This window comes from Carcharodon carcharias, chromosome 15, assembly GCF_017639515.1.
Source record: "Carcharodon carcharias isolate sCarCar2 chromosome 15, sCarCar2.pri, whole genome shotgun sequence".
Taxonomy (NCBI): Eukaryota; Metazoa; Chordata; class Chondrichthyes; order Lamniformes; family Lamnidae; genus Carcharodon; species Carcharodon carcharias.
In genome coordinates this window covers 45,461,938-45,477,856 of record NC_054481.1, presented here as the reverse complement: position 1 = coordinate 45,477,856, position 15,919 = coordinate 45,461,938, and the positions used below count along the sequence as shown (strand labels likewise).

Sequence of the window (15,919 nt, the reverse complement as noted above, 5' to 3'; positions counted from 1 at the left end):
GGTAAAAGCAAAATAATGCAGATGCTGGAAATCTGAAACAAAAACAGAAAATGCTGGAAAAACTCAGCAGGTCTAACAGCATCTATGCAGAGAAAAACAGAGTTAACGTTTTGAGTCCATATGGCTTTTCTTCAGAGCTAAAGAGAAGTAAAAATGTGATGAAATTTATACTGTTTAAGGGAGGTGGAGCAGATGAAGCTGGATAGAAGGCCAGTGATAGGTGGGGACAAAGGAGAGATTAGCAAAGATGTCATAAACAAAAGGACTAAGGGTGTTAATGGTAGTGGTACTGGCAAAGGAGGTGCTGATGGTGGCATTAAGGTAAGAAAGCAGAATGTGATAATAGCAGAACAAGGGTAAGCACTCTGGAAAGAACAACATGAATAAATCACAGATGGCCCTTGTGGGGCTGGAGTAAGGGGAGGGGACAATGGTGGGGAAAAAAGATAGAAAATAGGATACAAGGTGGGGATAAAACAATGAATAAAAATGAGAATAAATAAAAATAAGTGGATAAAAAAAAATAAAAATGGATGTTGAAAAAAGGGGATAAAAAAAGGGGTGACGTTGGAGGAGATAGTTCATAGTCTGAAGTTGTTGAACTCAACTTCACTTTGAGGTCTGTGTGTCCTGGCCACTGTAGTTTTATTTTAGATGGCTGGGTTTCTACTTCCTTAAGACAGTCCAATTTGTCCGATAAGACTGTGACTCCAGCCTCTATCCAGTTTAAATTCTATTCTGTATCCCTGGACTTCCAGCTCTACAGACTAGAACTGCTTATCGGGATCTTTGATTTCTCTGAAGAAATTGTCTGGTTGAAATGCAGTATTTCCAAGTTCCTGGACTTTAAAATGGTTGGAAGCTTGTTCCAGCATTCTTCCTTTATAGTGTGCATTAGATCTGCAGTATATTTTAAAATGTCCAGTCTTGCCACAGGGAAAGCATTTGGCTCCCACTGCTGGGCATTCATTTTGGTGATATTGCTTTTTGGAGCCACAACTGGAACATTTAAAAATAGTTGGAAGGGTTCTTCCCACCTCTTTGGCAGTTTTGGTGGGCTTTTTTGTGGGCTTTCATTGGCGGGGCTCCTGAATTTGGGCTTACATACTGGATCGACCTCTCATGGGCCTTGAAGTACACCCCAATTCTGCTTTCGTAGCTTCGCCTGCTTTGCAAACTGTTCGGACCTTCTGTAACTTTAAATCCTCCTTGGTTTGCAAGAAGTCTGTAAGCGCCTCGTTGAGCATGCTGACTATAATGCAGTTAGGGATTAACTTGTGTTTTAAAGCTGCATAGCTGCAACTCTTGGCTAGGCTATACAAGTCGTTAATAAATGAATCAATGGATTCATCCAGCCTTTGTCTTCTTTGGTTGAATCTTGCCCATTCAATGACCAGGTTCTTCTTGGGGCTGAAGTAATTATCGAAGTCCCTCAAAACCTCCTCGTAGGACGCAAAGTCTCCTCAACATCTTGGCTCACCAGGACATCATTAGCTATGGTCCCAATTGCGTATAAAAGGCTATTGACCTGGTGCTTTTGTGCATTCTTTTGTAAGCCCAAATCTGTTCAGTTACTTTCAAACTATCATCTACAGGGCTCCCATTGGTGTCCTTGCTGCGGACCCTCGATGTATTTGAAGAGTTGTGGAAAGGTAAGTGTCTGTGGAAAGGGCTGAAGATGTCGTGAGTGGTTTGTACACTGTCCCCTACTGTTCTTCTTCTTTGCGAAGTCAAGCTGTTCCTAGGCCTTTACTCATGGGTCACCAATCTGTTTTATTAAACTGCAGCCTCCAGCACTGCCACTATGGTTTAGCTCGTCATCCTTTACTTGTTTGGTCTTCTGGCTCGATAAGTTTCTCTTACTCTATGAGCGACTCGGAGATGGTCAGTATATAGTTTTTCTTGAAGCTATTTACATCCAAGACCTCATAGAAAGCACATTGTTCCCTGGACACAGACTCCTCTGTCTTGCTCCCTTGGATTTTTTGGTTTTCTGACCCTGCTGTCATGCTTACATCATCATTAACATAATTTGTCTACTTAATATAATGACTAACCTTTTACTCTATACCTCATATCTTCCATGTCAACCCATGCCCCTCTATCCAATACCCATGGCCCTCATATCCTCCAAGCAAGCTGTGCCCTTCTACCCATCTCCCATGGCCCTTTATAGCCCCTTTGCCAACTTAGTTCTCCAAAAGAACATGCCCCAGAAATTCATCACCAATCTTCAACAGTTAGGTTTCCCCTTCAGGCTTTCCATCCTCCAATACAACTGAAAAAATGTCAGGTCTAGCCACAACTTGAGATACAAACACTGTACAAGTACGTAGAATTAAGTCAGTTCCTCAATTTCTGGACTTCTGTAGGTTATGCCAGCTTTTGAAACTGTTAGCCAATTTTTACTGGTTGGCATGTATGAAATATTTCAACATGATTTTTTTTCGGAGCAAAAGGTTAAGTAACCAACCCATTATTTACAAACTGCAGGCTCCAGGTCAAGGCAGAATTACATCCACTAGAGGCACTGAGCTATGTCATTGTTCAGTAATATAGTTTGAACAAGTATTTGGGACTGTTGCTCTAATTTATAGTGTTTGCATTTTTGTGGCCTTGGTTATTAAAAGCCCAGCAGACCACTAAAGGGTACAGCGAGAACAATGGAACTGATTTTCCTGCACTACCCATCCTGGTGCTGGACAGGAGAATCAAGCTTAGAAACCCTGCTATTTTCTGTCCTGGACTCCAGGCTGAGACCTGTAAAAAAGGCAGGGAACTTAGGTCCACTACGATATCTTCTACAGCTATCTGTCAAGCCTTAGATTAGGACCTTCTGGCTACTGATGGAGGTTAGTAACCAAAAAGACCCTATCATAAGCATTCTATCAAATTGGCAAGGGTAGCCTTGAGGGAGAGTTCATAGAATGTTTTAGAAATTGTTTCTGGAGCAATATGTTGTGGAACCAACCAGGGAGCAGGCTATTCTGGATTTGGTTTAGTGTTATTAGATGGGATTAATTAATGATCTCATAGTAAAGGATCCTCTAGGGAAGAGTGATCATAGCATGCTAGAGTTTTAAGTTCTGTTTGAGAGTGAGAAACTTGAGTCCCACACTAGTGTTCTGGAGTTAAACAAAGGTAACTACATAGGTATGAGGGAAGATTTGGCTCTAGTGGACTGGGCAGGAAGACTACAAGGTAGGACAGTTGATGAACAGTGGCAGATATTTAAAGAGATATTTAATTTCTCCCAAGTAAAATATATCCCAATGAGGAAGAAAGATGGTAAGAGGGGGAAAAAGCATCCATAGCTAAGCAAGGAAGTTAAAGATAACATAAAGGCATACCAAATTGCAAAGGTCAGTGGCAGATTGGGAAACTTTTAAAGATCAACAAAGGGTTACTAAAAAATAATAAAAAGAGCAAAGGTAAATTATGAAAGAAAACTAGTGCAAACTATAAAAACTGATAGCAAAAGCTTCTACAACTATATAAAAGGAAAAAGAGTAGCTAAAGTGAATGTTGGTCCCTTGGAGGACGAGACTGGGGAGTTAATAGTGGCGAACGCAGAAATGGCAGTGAGGCTTAATCAATATTTTGCCTCAATTTTCACAGTGGAGGACACTGGTACCATCCCAATAGAGATTAGCAGTTAACATAAAAGGCAATCCCAAGGTCTTCCATAAGCATGTAAAAATTAAAAGCGTGGTAGAAAAAGGATAGTACCGATTAGGAATAAAAAAAAAGGAGACTTGCATGTAGAGGCAAGAAAAGTAGCAGAGGTATTAAACAAGTACTTTGCATCTGTCTTTACAAAGGAAAAGGATGCTACCCAGGCTGAAAAAGAGAGGAAGTAACTGGTACACTCGAGGAATTTACAATTGAGAAGGAGGAGGTGTTAGAAAGACTATCTTTACTTAAAATTGATAAGGTACCAAGACCATGAAGTGCATGGTGATGCTGAAGGAGTGAGAGTGAAAATTTCAGAGGCACTGGTGATAACCTTCCAGTCTTCCTTAGACACAGGAGTGGTGCCGGAGGACTGGAGATTGCAAATGTTACACCCATGTTCAAAAAGGGGCGCAAGGATAATGCTGGCAACTACAGACTAGTCGGTTTGACTTCAGTGGTAGGGAAACCTCTGGAAATTATAGTTCAGGACAAAATCAACAGTCACTTAGACAGGTGTGGGCCAATTAAGGAAAGCCAGCATGGGTTCATTAAGGGAAAAGCATGTTTAACTAACTTGCTGGAGGTGGTAACAGAGGAGGTTGGTAAGGGCAATGTTGTTGATGTGGTGTATATGGATTTTCAAAAGGCATTTGATACAGTGCCACACAACAGACTTGTGAGCAAAATTCTAGTCCATGGAATAAAAGGGAAAGTAGGCACTTGGATAAGAAATTGGCTGAGTGACAGGAAAAAGTAGTGATAAACGGTTGTTTTTCAGATTGAAGGTCTGTGGTGGAGCTCCCCAGGGGTCAGTGTTGGGATCCTTGCTCTTCTTGATATATTAATGACCTAGACCTAGACTTCAAAATTTGTAGATGACTCAAAAATTGAAAGCATTGTCAACAGTGATGAGGATAGTCTTGAACTTCAAAAGGACATAGACATATTGGTGGATTGGGCAGACAAATGACAGATGAAGTTCAATGCAGAGAAGTGTGAGGTGATTCATTCTGGCAGGAAGAATGTGGCGAGACATTATAAAATAAAGGGAGAAACTCTAAAGGAGGTGCAGGAACAGAGGGTGTATATGTACATAAGTCATTGAAGGCGGTAGGGCATATTGAAAGACCAATTAATAAAACATATAGTATCTTAGGCTTTATTAATAGGGGCATTGAGTACAACAGTAAGGAGGTTATGTTGATCTTGTATAAGACACTGGTTAGGCCTCATCTGGAGTACTGCATCCAGTTCTGGGCACCATACTTGTGGAAAGATGTGAAGGCACTGGAGAGAGAACAGAGAAAGTTCACAAGAATGATTCCACAGATAAAGAACTATGAAGATAGTTGGGACACTTTTCCTTGGAGAAAAGAAGGCTGAGAGGAGACTTGATAGATGTATTCAAGATCCTGAGGAGTATGGACAGGATAAATAGTGAGAAACTGTTCCCTCTCATGAATATATCAAGAACTAGGCGGCACAAATTCAAAATAATGGGCAAAAGGAGTAGAAGTGATGTAAGGAAAATCTTTTTCACCCAGAGAGCGGTTGGAGTCTGTAACAAACTTCCTGAAAGGGTGGTGGAGGCAGGTTCGATCGAGGTATTCAAAAGTGAATAAGATTGCCATCTGAAAGGAAAAGAATGTGCAAGGTTACATTGATAAGGCAGGGGAGTCGGGTTAGGTAGGTTGCTCTTTCAATGAGCCAATTCAAACTCAATGGGCCAAGTGGCCTCCTTCCGCACTGTAAAGATTCTGAGATTCTGTGATATCATTATAACAACGCGATCTGGTGTTCAGCAGTGGTCAAACAGCCTGGCAACAAGATTAAGTACAGCTATGATATGGTGAACAACCTTAGATCATGCTACATGGCATGAGATGACCCTCAATGTTCTGGTCAGACTGCACCAGAGTTGCAGCGTCAAAGAGTGTTAAAACTGCAGCATGGTGACTGCGTAGAAAGGCTTTGAAGACACAGTGCCGGGGTAATGCTCAAATAAAGATAACGTTGTGATAATAAAGAGTGGCTTCAGGAGTCACTGAACAACAAATTGGAGAAAAAGAAAACACACCATTACTCCATGGTGTGTTGTCACTACAACTCTTTTTTGTGGGTGGAGCTTCAGAAAACTGCATGAAAGTGGCTATAGCGACACTCATCCCAGGTACTATAGGAGAAGGAAGGTCAAAGGAATATTGTTAAAATGCCCACAAAATTCCCCAGTTTGAATTGGGATGCAGCAGACCTACCAAAATGTTCAAACATTGTACAGAGCTATGGTTTCTTGATGCAGGTATGTCGAAACCAGACAAGCAAGCCATAAAAATTCGCCTAGCAACTGCAAATGAAGGTCTACAGAATTAAAAGCAGAAGGGCTGCAGGATCCCCAAAAGACATAAGGCAAAATTTTCCATTACTGACACTAAGTGCAGTGGTGGGCATTTTCAGAAGTGCCAACCCCACTGTTGGAATAGCAGGAACTCGCACCCAATTCTGCGCATGGGGCCTCATTAATTATGCAAAGGCACTTTTTCAGTCTGAATCACCTGGTAAGTCAGGAGTTTATTCATGCGCCTGCCATCAGCTGGCAGGTTTGACGGTCCGGGCACCATTTTTAAAGGCCAATCCATCGCAATCTCACTTTCGCCAGTCCACCAGAGATGTCTAGCAGCTAAAAGAGGAAGACCAAGAGCTTGAAGAAGGTAGCACCCTGCTTCATGCATCAGGCCCTCCAGGCCTTGATCAGAGGGGTGCAGGCACAAAGGCACATGCTCTATCCCAGGGATGGCTGCAGGAAGCACAGCAACCTCACCTCTCCAACCTGAGAGGCCGTCACGGAGCACGTCAGCGTGGCTGGCAACCACGCCCGAAATGCCATCCAGTGCAGGAAGAGGATGAATGATCTCATCTGCTCCACCAGGGTACGTCATTCTTCAACACTCTCCAATATCAAACTCTCATCATGGCATCATGCACTCAAATGACTACTCTCTTAAGGAATGTCAAACAACCATTAGCAGGGGACACATATCAATGCTCATTCTCTCACTGGGACTTTCACATCACCAGCATCCCAACTATCATGTTGCTCACACTCCATCCTCTGGCCCTTCTGGGGAGGGCTCCACACACAGGGGACATGCATCTCACCCAACCGCTGCTCCCTCCCTTCTCATCACATGCCTTTCTTTCTTCCTCATACAGGCCAAGCTGGCACACAACAGGCACGAGAGATTGCAGACTGGGGGAGGGATGGCCAACATCATTGCCCCCAGTGAATTTGAAAAGGCTGCAGTCAAGTTGGCTGGAGAGGATAACCCAGGTCTCCCACACTCAGAGGGCTGCTGGAGACAAGCCACCCACTCAGTCTGAGTCAGATGATGAGCCTCTGGAAGCGGCTGCCAAATCAATACTGGAGATGCAACAGAAGGTGGCGGAACATCAGGCAGAGATTTGACAGTTAGTCAGCAGACTAGAGTGAACGATGGAGGAGTCCATCTGCATTCTGTCTGATGTGGTTCTAACATGCAAGCGCCTCAAGGTCACCATGGGAAGGCCGAAGACCACCATGGAGACTTGGTCCAGCAGGTCTTTCAAGATTTATGCTCGGCCTTGCGCTCCATGGCCACACACCCGGGTGGGCACCATGGCGACGAGGCATGTTGACCTCCCTCTGGGTGCACCATCTCCTGCAGGAGTAGGGAGGGGCCCTTGGGTACCCATAGAGAGGATGAGCATCAGCCAGACACCCCAGGGTCCTCCATTCAGGACAATCCAAGGATGTGCAGCCACTCAGAGCCCCCTCTGTCTGTGGCCCCATTCACTCCAGCTTCTCAGGCCACCAAGGGCGCTTGTCACTGAGCAGGTGCCCCTTATCAGGCTGGGGCCCTCCAGGCCTCAGGCCACCAGAGGACACCCGCCAAGGTCACCTCAGATATCAGGACTTAGCACTCAGCAAGCTGCCTCCACTTCTGCTGCAGATGTTGGGGCTGCAGCCAGGCATAGCAGTAGAGTTAGGAATGTTAAGAAAAATTGATGTCACTTTTGAGTCACAGGTGTGCTGGACATGCAAATTTTGATGGTTATGTGAATGTTCCTGGCAACTGAAGGCATTATGATTTTGTACTTTGGAATCCTCTTATTTCGAGGTTTAGCCCTCCTCCCATTCAGTGTCCCACTTTGAGATTCACATTCCTGTGATGTCAACCTCAGTTGAACCTCCGCACCCTTGTGTGATGTCAGGGTGATGTGTTTAAATCTTTATTGGAAATGTATGATGTAAGCGTTTCTAACTCTTCTTCCTCAAGGAACAACATTGAGTGAGGGCAGCTCATCAGCATTGATATTCTAGCAGCATTTGAGTTTCCTCAATGGTAGTGGCAGAAGAAAAGACATGCACGGGAGGAGGAGATCCCTAGGCATGTCTACATCTCAGTCACAGCAGTGTTTGCATCATTAGATGGTGGTGAAGGCTTCAAGTCTTCTCTCGCATCACTTGTTCCGAAGTGCACTCTCAGTTCCCAGTGTGAGCTCACTTACAGGGTCCCACAGACCAAAGCAAAGATCATGGACCTGGTGAATCCTGAGGTCAGAACGAGCAAGTGTGAATGCAGGACTCACTCTCCCTACAAGTGGGTGGACATCCCTTGAGTTGAAAGAAAATGACATTGAAGGCTAGGAGTGATGTGACCATATACCCTCACTTAACTTTACTATTCCTGGAACCTGTCAGCAGTTAACGGATCACGGGCACGTCTCCCATCCTCCAAGGCGTGATCGTGCTCATACTGACCCTCAACAGCCTCCTAACATTCCTGGGCCTCCGGACCTTCATCCTCCAATGAGCTCTCATCCTGCTCCAGTTCATCCTCTGGCAGCGGTTCACCTCTTCGCACTGCCAGATTGTGAAGGGCGCAACACACTGCGATGATGTGGGAAACTGTGTTGGGAGTGTATTGCAGTGAACCACTGTGAGCGGTGTGGACCTGTGAGCAGCATTGTATCTCTCTTCAGAACGACTCTGAGGGCAATGCACCGGTGTCATCAGCCAGCATTTCAGTGGGTACCCCTTAACCCCAAGCAGCCATCCCCGCAGACATAATGGCCCCTCAAAAATCTCAGGCACTTGGGAGTGACTCAGGATATAGGAGTCATGACAACTCCCAGGGTACCATGCACAAACCTGCAGTATGTGCATCCACTGATTACACACCAATTGTACATTGATGGAATGATAGCCCTTGCGGTTTATAAACATTAAGGCCTGCTGCCATGGAGCCCATACAGCCACATGGGTGCAGCCTATTGCACCCTGTGCTCTTAGGAAATACTGAAATGGCAGCAAAGTTGGTGAATCTCGCAGCCACAGCAAACCTGACATAATGATAGGCTGTCTTGTAAAGGGCATCCGTGACCTCCTTTATGCATCGATGTGTTGCAGACTGAGGGATGCCACACAGGTCCCTTGTTGTTCCTTGGAAAGATCCAGAGGCAAAGAAATTTAGTGCTGCAGTCACCTTCAAAGCTACTGGCAAGCCACTAGCAGGAGATGCCCTCCAACTCCATGTGGCATCAGGACTTCATGAAGAATGTGGCATACGAGATGTACCAGATCTCGGGACAAGGGCAGACATGCACGGCATTGCCCCTCACTCATTTGTAAATAGGAGACTCTTCTATGATAAACCCTAGGTCTTGCGGGTCACCCCAGTCGTCTTGGTCTCTCCTCCTGACCCTCCTGTTCATGCTCTGGTTCCGCTTGATCATGTCCCTCCTGCTGGAGCTGCGTGCAAAGTCGCCTCTCCCTCCTTCGCCTCCTCCATTGCTTAGGACCCTGACAAAGGCAGCATTGAGTCCTGAATCAATATCTGCTTTTGTTCTCTCTCTGAAAGGAAATATTGAAGACATTAATGATTCAAGGGGTAAGAAAGTGAAGCTCAGAAGATGACACATTTGAAAACTGGAAGGGTCTACTTGCATGGTAGCTGATGCTGCCTTGTCCCTGAGACACTGGCATACAGATCAAGGTGACTAAGATGGCATTGCAGATATGTCACATCTTGAGCCCTGCGTGGGATGCTAAAGTTACAGTGGGATGAGTGATCCAATCTAGCTCTGTGCTCCAATCTCTGATGTAGCATTAATGACCAATCAGTTGCTCATGGTCAATGAGTGGCTGCCCTTTGGCCCATTCGGAGTGTCAATTCTGGTGAACAGGTGACATGCCTTCATTGATGGAATGCCATGTATGATACAGTTGTGCCTCCCTCAATATTGCCTGCATTCCCAAATTCTACATTCCTATGTGTTACTCTGGAGATGCAGCAACTGTGATATGAAGCCACTAAGTTCTGAGTAGCCCTTTAGCAGTGCTAATGAAGCCATTGGCTTTAAATAGCCCTCATCACAAGGAGGTCTCCTCCTTTCATTCTAAGCAAACTCCTGTGGCAACAAGAGGTTCACCCTTCTGTTCACCCTTCTCCTGATTGCCATTCCACAGCCTTCCCTCCCCATTGTCCCCCTTATGTTCGCCCTTCTTCTGACTGCCATTCCACAGCCTTGTCTTCCCCCTCACGTTCATCAACCCCACCCCCACATCACAGCCCACCCCCTAGTTTCTGAAAGTGGAGGCCTGCATGAATACCACAGCACAGTGTTGTATCTCGGGACAATGTAGGCAAAGAGCAGGAGCAGTTCAGCCCCAGCAGAGTGGTACTCATTGTAAGAAGACCAGTGCTGCGCTGTGGCAGGTAGGCTATGTATGTTCTACTCACCTCGAAGTTACCAGCGAACTAAGATCCAACTTGTGCACGCCAACCCTTTTCAAATGAATTTGAGGCCAACGTAAATTCCCACAAGATTGGAAGACCTGGCAAGATTCCGGCAAGCAGCGGTTTTATTGAGCATTCATGACAAGTTAATGACATGACATGCGACTTTTTCACTGCTGCTGGATTCTCCACTCCCGCCCACCACGAAACCCGCCACAGGCGGGATGGGAGAATTCCACCCATGGATTACATTGGAAGACCAGTTCAGAATCAGTTAAGCTCCCATATTCATTGACTAGGATTCATGCCATTTTGACAACAGCCTACAGAATCCATAGACCACTTTGTCAGCAGATACAGAGAAAAGGGTACGTACTGTGATTTTTCAAACGCAGAGACAGCAGGCAGAATTGTTGAGATGGTGATTGCATCCACTCCTATAAAAGCATTCCAGAAAGATCTGGTAGACAAGACCAAAGCATATAGCACTGAAGAACTACTCAAGGATGGACGTAAGTATGAAGTGATCCTTGCAGGTCGACAAAGCTTACAGGTCCTAAGTATAACCCTAATTGTTGACACACTCACTAGAACGCCTCAACCCAGCAAGACAGGTGGAAGGTGTGGCCTTCTGCATGAACCAAGGAAATGCTCAGCTTTCAGCAATTCTGCAAGCACGTAACAGAAACGGCCATTGACAGCGGCAGTGCATTACAGCAAAGGCTGATGCAGCTACAAAGAGCCAGGTACTGATCCAAACAGATCTTACACAACAGGTGCCTTCAAGCAATAAGAATGACCATCCGGTATCCCAGCAGAAATATATACATAAGGTGCTGGACAAACCAAAGCATAACGATGACATACACGATGAGACGAAGAGCAGTGAGCACATGTTTCACGGTGCCAATCTCGTGGAAAACACATATACCGTCAAAATATCCAAGGCATTTGCCAAGATTCAAATTATCTGCCCTAAGAAAGTTGGTAACTACTTGTTACTGGCCAGGACTGACACAGGGCCATGTGCCGAAATGCTACTTCTGTGGATTCTAAAAGACATGTATCCACATACATGGAAGGTCATGGCGAAGCCTATGACTGCGCAATTTTAAGCATACAATGGTTCAACTTATTCCATCTGCAGGAACCATAGTCCTGGAATGAAAATACAATCAATCCTCCTGGGTGTCACAGATGTTCTACATCATGGAGACTAGAGGCCCAGCGATTGTAGATCTACCAGCATGCCGTGACCTCAAACTAGTAACAATCCTTGGGATTAGTCGGACATCACAAGGCAGATCAACCTCAAAAATTACTTCTATTGCCTCAGTTTATGACAAAGAAAATTTTCCTGTTGGCAAAGGGATAGAGGCCTAAACAAGACAGATTGGCAAAAAAATAAAATCAAAGGTGACTTAAGGCAGAGCATTTTTATGCAGATCTTGGGTGCACTGCCTGGAGGGGATGGTGGAGGCAGATTCAATTGTGGTTTTCAAAAGTGGATTGGATGTAGAACCTGAAGGGCTATGGGGAAAGGACAGGGGAGTAGAACTAGTTAAATTGTTTTTACAGAAAGACAGCATGGATTCAATGGGCCAAATGGCCTCTTTCTGTGCTGTAACCATTCTATGATTCTATAAGTTTACCCATAACATGCTTACACAATCTCTTATGAGTGATTGGTGCTTATATCATTATAACAACACCTTCCTATCTTTGGCCTGACCTTGAGACCCTTGCTAACCTTCATGAGACAGGCCATCGCACTACATTTCACTGAGGCTTCTGGTCTGGCGGAATTCAGAGACCATTGTAGCAAGAAAGTGAGAAACTCAATTGAATGTTAATGTTGGGATCAACCTCCCACCCGACATACTGGAAATATAAGGTCAGTCCGTTTACCCCACTCCATCAAGCCATAACTCCTTGGGCAACATAATATCAAAGTGACAGAAAACATGACAGAGAAATGGGTGTTTCCCAGGGAATGTTGAGGAAAATCAGACCCAATAAGACTATTACTTAACAGTCCATCTTCCCTGACCCAGTGCTAGCTCTACCTTAGAGTCACTGTCTTTTCTGCCTCATCTGCAGTTTTTCACCTATCAAAATCAGTGGGTAGAAAATTGTGGGCTGTAAAAGCATGTGATCCTGCCCATCTCCTCAGCTAATTTCTGCACTCCTTTTGACACAGGTCTGACTTCAGTATTCCAGTCATATGTTCAACCAAAATTCAGGTGGAAACATCAGTTTTGTGTTATCTGTGTGTCACCACTGAGAGTTTCTTAATGGTGTTTCTTAATGAGCTAGAAATGCAGCAGGTGTTCTTGGCCTCTCTCAGCAGTTAACCATCTGTTCATACACATAATGGTGGTATGGATGCAAAATAAAGGCACTTAGACTCTTACTATGGTATTATACATTTTCCTGCATTCTCACATGTACATTGATGGAATGAATATCTGATACATTTCTTCCAAAGGGTAGTTGCCAAGCGCCCAGATGTGGCTTCAGTTATACTCTGCACTCTTGGAAAGCTTACCACTTGTTAAGGGTTTTCTGCCCTCTCATGCAGTTGCATCCTTTTCTGAGGGAAACTGATGAACTGTTTTTGCTGGCAACAACACTCCTATCATTTCTTTATTGCATTGTTGGACTGAAAATTAACTGACGCAGCAGAAATCACCACTGGCAGCTTAGGAGGATCTGTTCTCAATAAAGCAATCCTGTGGTAACCTTCACATCCACAGGCAGGACTGTTCTTGTGGTAGATCGAATCTAGCTTGAGAAAACAGCATAACCTTAACACTCTCGCTCAAAGCATAGATGCTAGAATGAGGTATTTTCAAATATCTCCAAGAAGGTGCAACAAGGTTTGAAGACTTATGCCTGAATTTTTATAAAGACAGAGGGGATCTCCAGCTTAGCCAAATTGGTACCGGAGACCAATTCTGGAAGTCCTGACCCCGAACCCAGCACACACCATTTTCGTGGGTTGTAGTTTGCACATCCATGGTTTATGGAGACGGCTGCACGTGTAAAAGTGAAGCTGCCTTCAAACAGATCCAATTTTTGTAACTGGGATGTCCAAAATACAACTTGTGGGCTTTAGACCTTTCAGGAGGTCTAAAGCTACAAGTTCTTTTGAGAGGTAGAGTACCCTTTTGGAGAGGTAGGATATCCTTTTGGATAGGTCGAGGGATATTGTTGGAAGGTGCCCTTTGGGATTGTTAAAATTAGATATGAATGTGCGTAAAAAGTGGATAAACTCATTGGAACTGTTAAGCTGTCGTGACTTTTGCATCTCCTGGCCTTTAAATTTTTTTTAAACCATGCCTTTTTTTAATTCATTCATGGGATGTGGGCATTGTTGACTAGACCAGCATTTATTGCCCATCCCTAGTTGCTCTTGAGAAGCTGGTGGAAGCCACCTTCTTGAACCGCTGCAGTCCATGTGTAGTTAGGGTGCTGTTAGAAAGGCAGTAATAGGATTTTGACCCAGCGACAGTGAAAGAGCAGCAATATAGTTCCAATTCAGGAATATGTGTGGCTTAGAGGGGAACTTAAAGGTTGAGATGTTCCCAAGCATCTGATGCCCTTGTTCTTCTAGGTGGTAGAGGCTGGGGGATTTGGAAGGTGCTGTCAAAGGAGCTTTGGTGAGTTGCTGCAGTGCCTCTTGTAGATGGTATACACTGCAGTCACTGTGCATTGGTGCTGCATTTAAAAAAGTGCTTCCTATTTCACTCTCTCTGTTGACATAAGCCTAAGGGTTATCATTATATAAATTGTGCTGCATGACTGCATCGTCTGCTAAGATAAAGGCCCCACAATCTTCCTTTCAATTCCTTATGGCTGAGGCATTTAACAGTCTCTGGAATCCAGACAATGGATACACATTCTTTGTCAAAGATGGTGGAGAGGTGGGAATCATGTGACATGGACTTCTGGTTGTGTAACAAGTAATATTGCATTGCTGAGCTGAAAAGCTCAGTGTACAGTTTACCATCTGACTAACAGCATCACAGAAAAGAAGCTGTGCTCAGGTTGAACACCTGGCCTACATCTATACTGCTTCTGATGGAAATTCTGTATCATCACCTACAAGACTGATTTATCTCTGCATGTCTACTATCTCATCGTGTGAAGTCAACACCACCGGAAAAGTGAATTATCCAGCATCCATTTTCAACCCACCAACCTCAATGAAAGAATAGGTCATTGGACATTGATTCTGGATTCTGGAACCCACATGAAACTATATTTATTTCCTCACTGGTCTCTGTACTATAAAACCTTCTGTTCCCTCTCCCTCTCTTCACTCTCTGAGTATGGAGGTGATGTTGTGGCCTTCCTTTCACATTTTGAATGTGTGCAATTACCTAACCCTTTTTAGTTCAACCTATCACAAGTTTACCATGGGGTTATTAATAGAAAATTGGATCATGCAAAAACCGAGGGGTTGGGAAATACACCACCATTTAGAAAGAGGAAAACAAATCAAAACACCTTTCTGTTTACAGCCGAGTGGTGAGAGGAGAAATTAGTGCTGTTTAAGTCAACACCACCCCCCCTCAACCCCCCCACCTCCCACCTGTACATAACACAACCATCAGCAATTAGCAAGTTGTTCTGGGACTCCAGCACAGATGATCTGAATGCCTTAAAGAGTGCTACAATACCATGTGCATCCAAACTTCCCTTAACGAAATGCATGCACTAACTTGTACCTGCGGTTGTTGTATCTTTCTCCTTAGCAGCCATCTCCTCCACCTCAGACCGCCTTCGAAGCTCAAATCTTCTGGCAAACCCCTCTTTAGGTTTCCACAGATCTTGAAGAAGAAGAGGTTTTTCATTATCCCCCAGAATTCGGAGGCACTCTGTCCGCCAGTGTTTGTCCATCCCCCCGAACCTTCCAATCACATCACATAGCAGATACTCACTGGCACACTTCTTGCTTACAGAGTAGCGCTCAAGGGCTTCTTTAACCAACTCTTGGGCACTCGACCGTGGTGTAGCCAGGACACTTTTGTAGTTTGTGCCGCTGCAGATTGCATTGCCAAAGATCTTAAGTATTCCAGGAGCCGAAAGCTGGATGGAAAGCTCCGAAGGGTCATCCATTAAATCTGTCGGAATATCGGTCACAGAACGTCGCTCACGGTAACTTAGCTTCCGGTACAGAACTTGTGTGAAAGCCCGGCTCTGCCTCTTTAGTTTGTTCTTTGATGGTTGGGACATATTTGTTGATGATTCGTAAAACATGATGTCAGGTAAATGAGATCTGAAACTTAGGAAAAGACAAAAATATAGAGATTGGTACAGTGATGTTATCAAGGACAACTCCATTGATTTTAAAATGATTCCTAAGCATTTTGAGTAGAATTTCATGCCAACAATTGACATATATGTCAACTTGTGCAATATCACAGAATATGTCACACATTTTTCTAAATCTCATGAGACCT

The 15,919-nt window shown here is 44.4% G+C and overlaps 1 protein-coding gene across 1 annotated transcript in view; it reads right to left on the bottom strand.

Moving 5' to 3' along the window:
- radil (Ras association and DIL domains) overlaps window positions 1-15,716 on the bottom strand; it is a 141,579-nt gene extending 125,863 nt beyond the window's left edge. Inside the window, exon 1 of the mRNA XM_041206925.1 lies at window positions 15,185-15,716. Coding sequence (XP_041062859.1) covers window positions 15,185-15,716 — 532 coding nt within the window. The remainder of the gene's footprint in view (window positions 1-15,184) is intronic.
- Window positions 15,717-15,919: the final 203 nt, after the last annotated feature.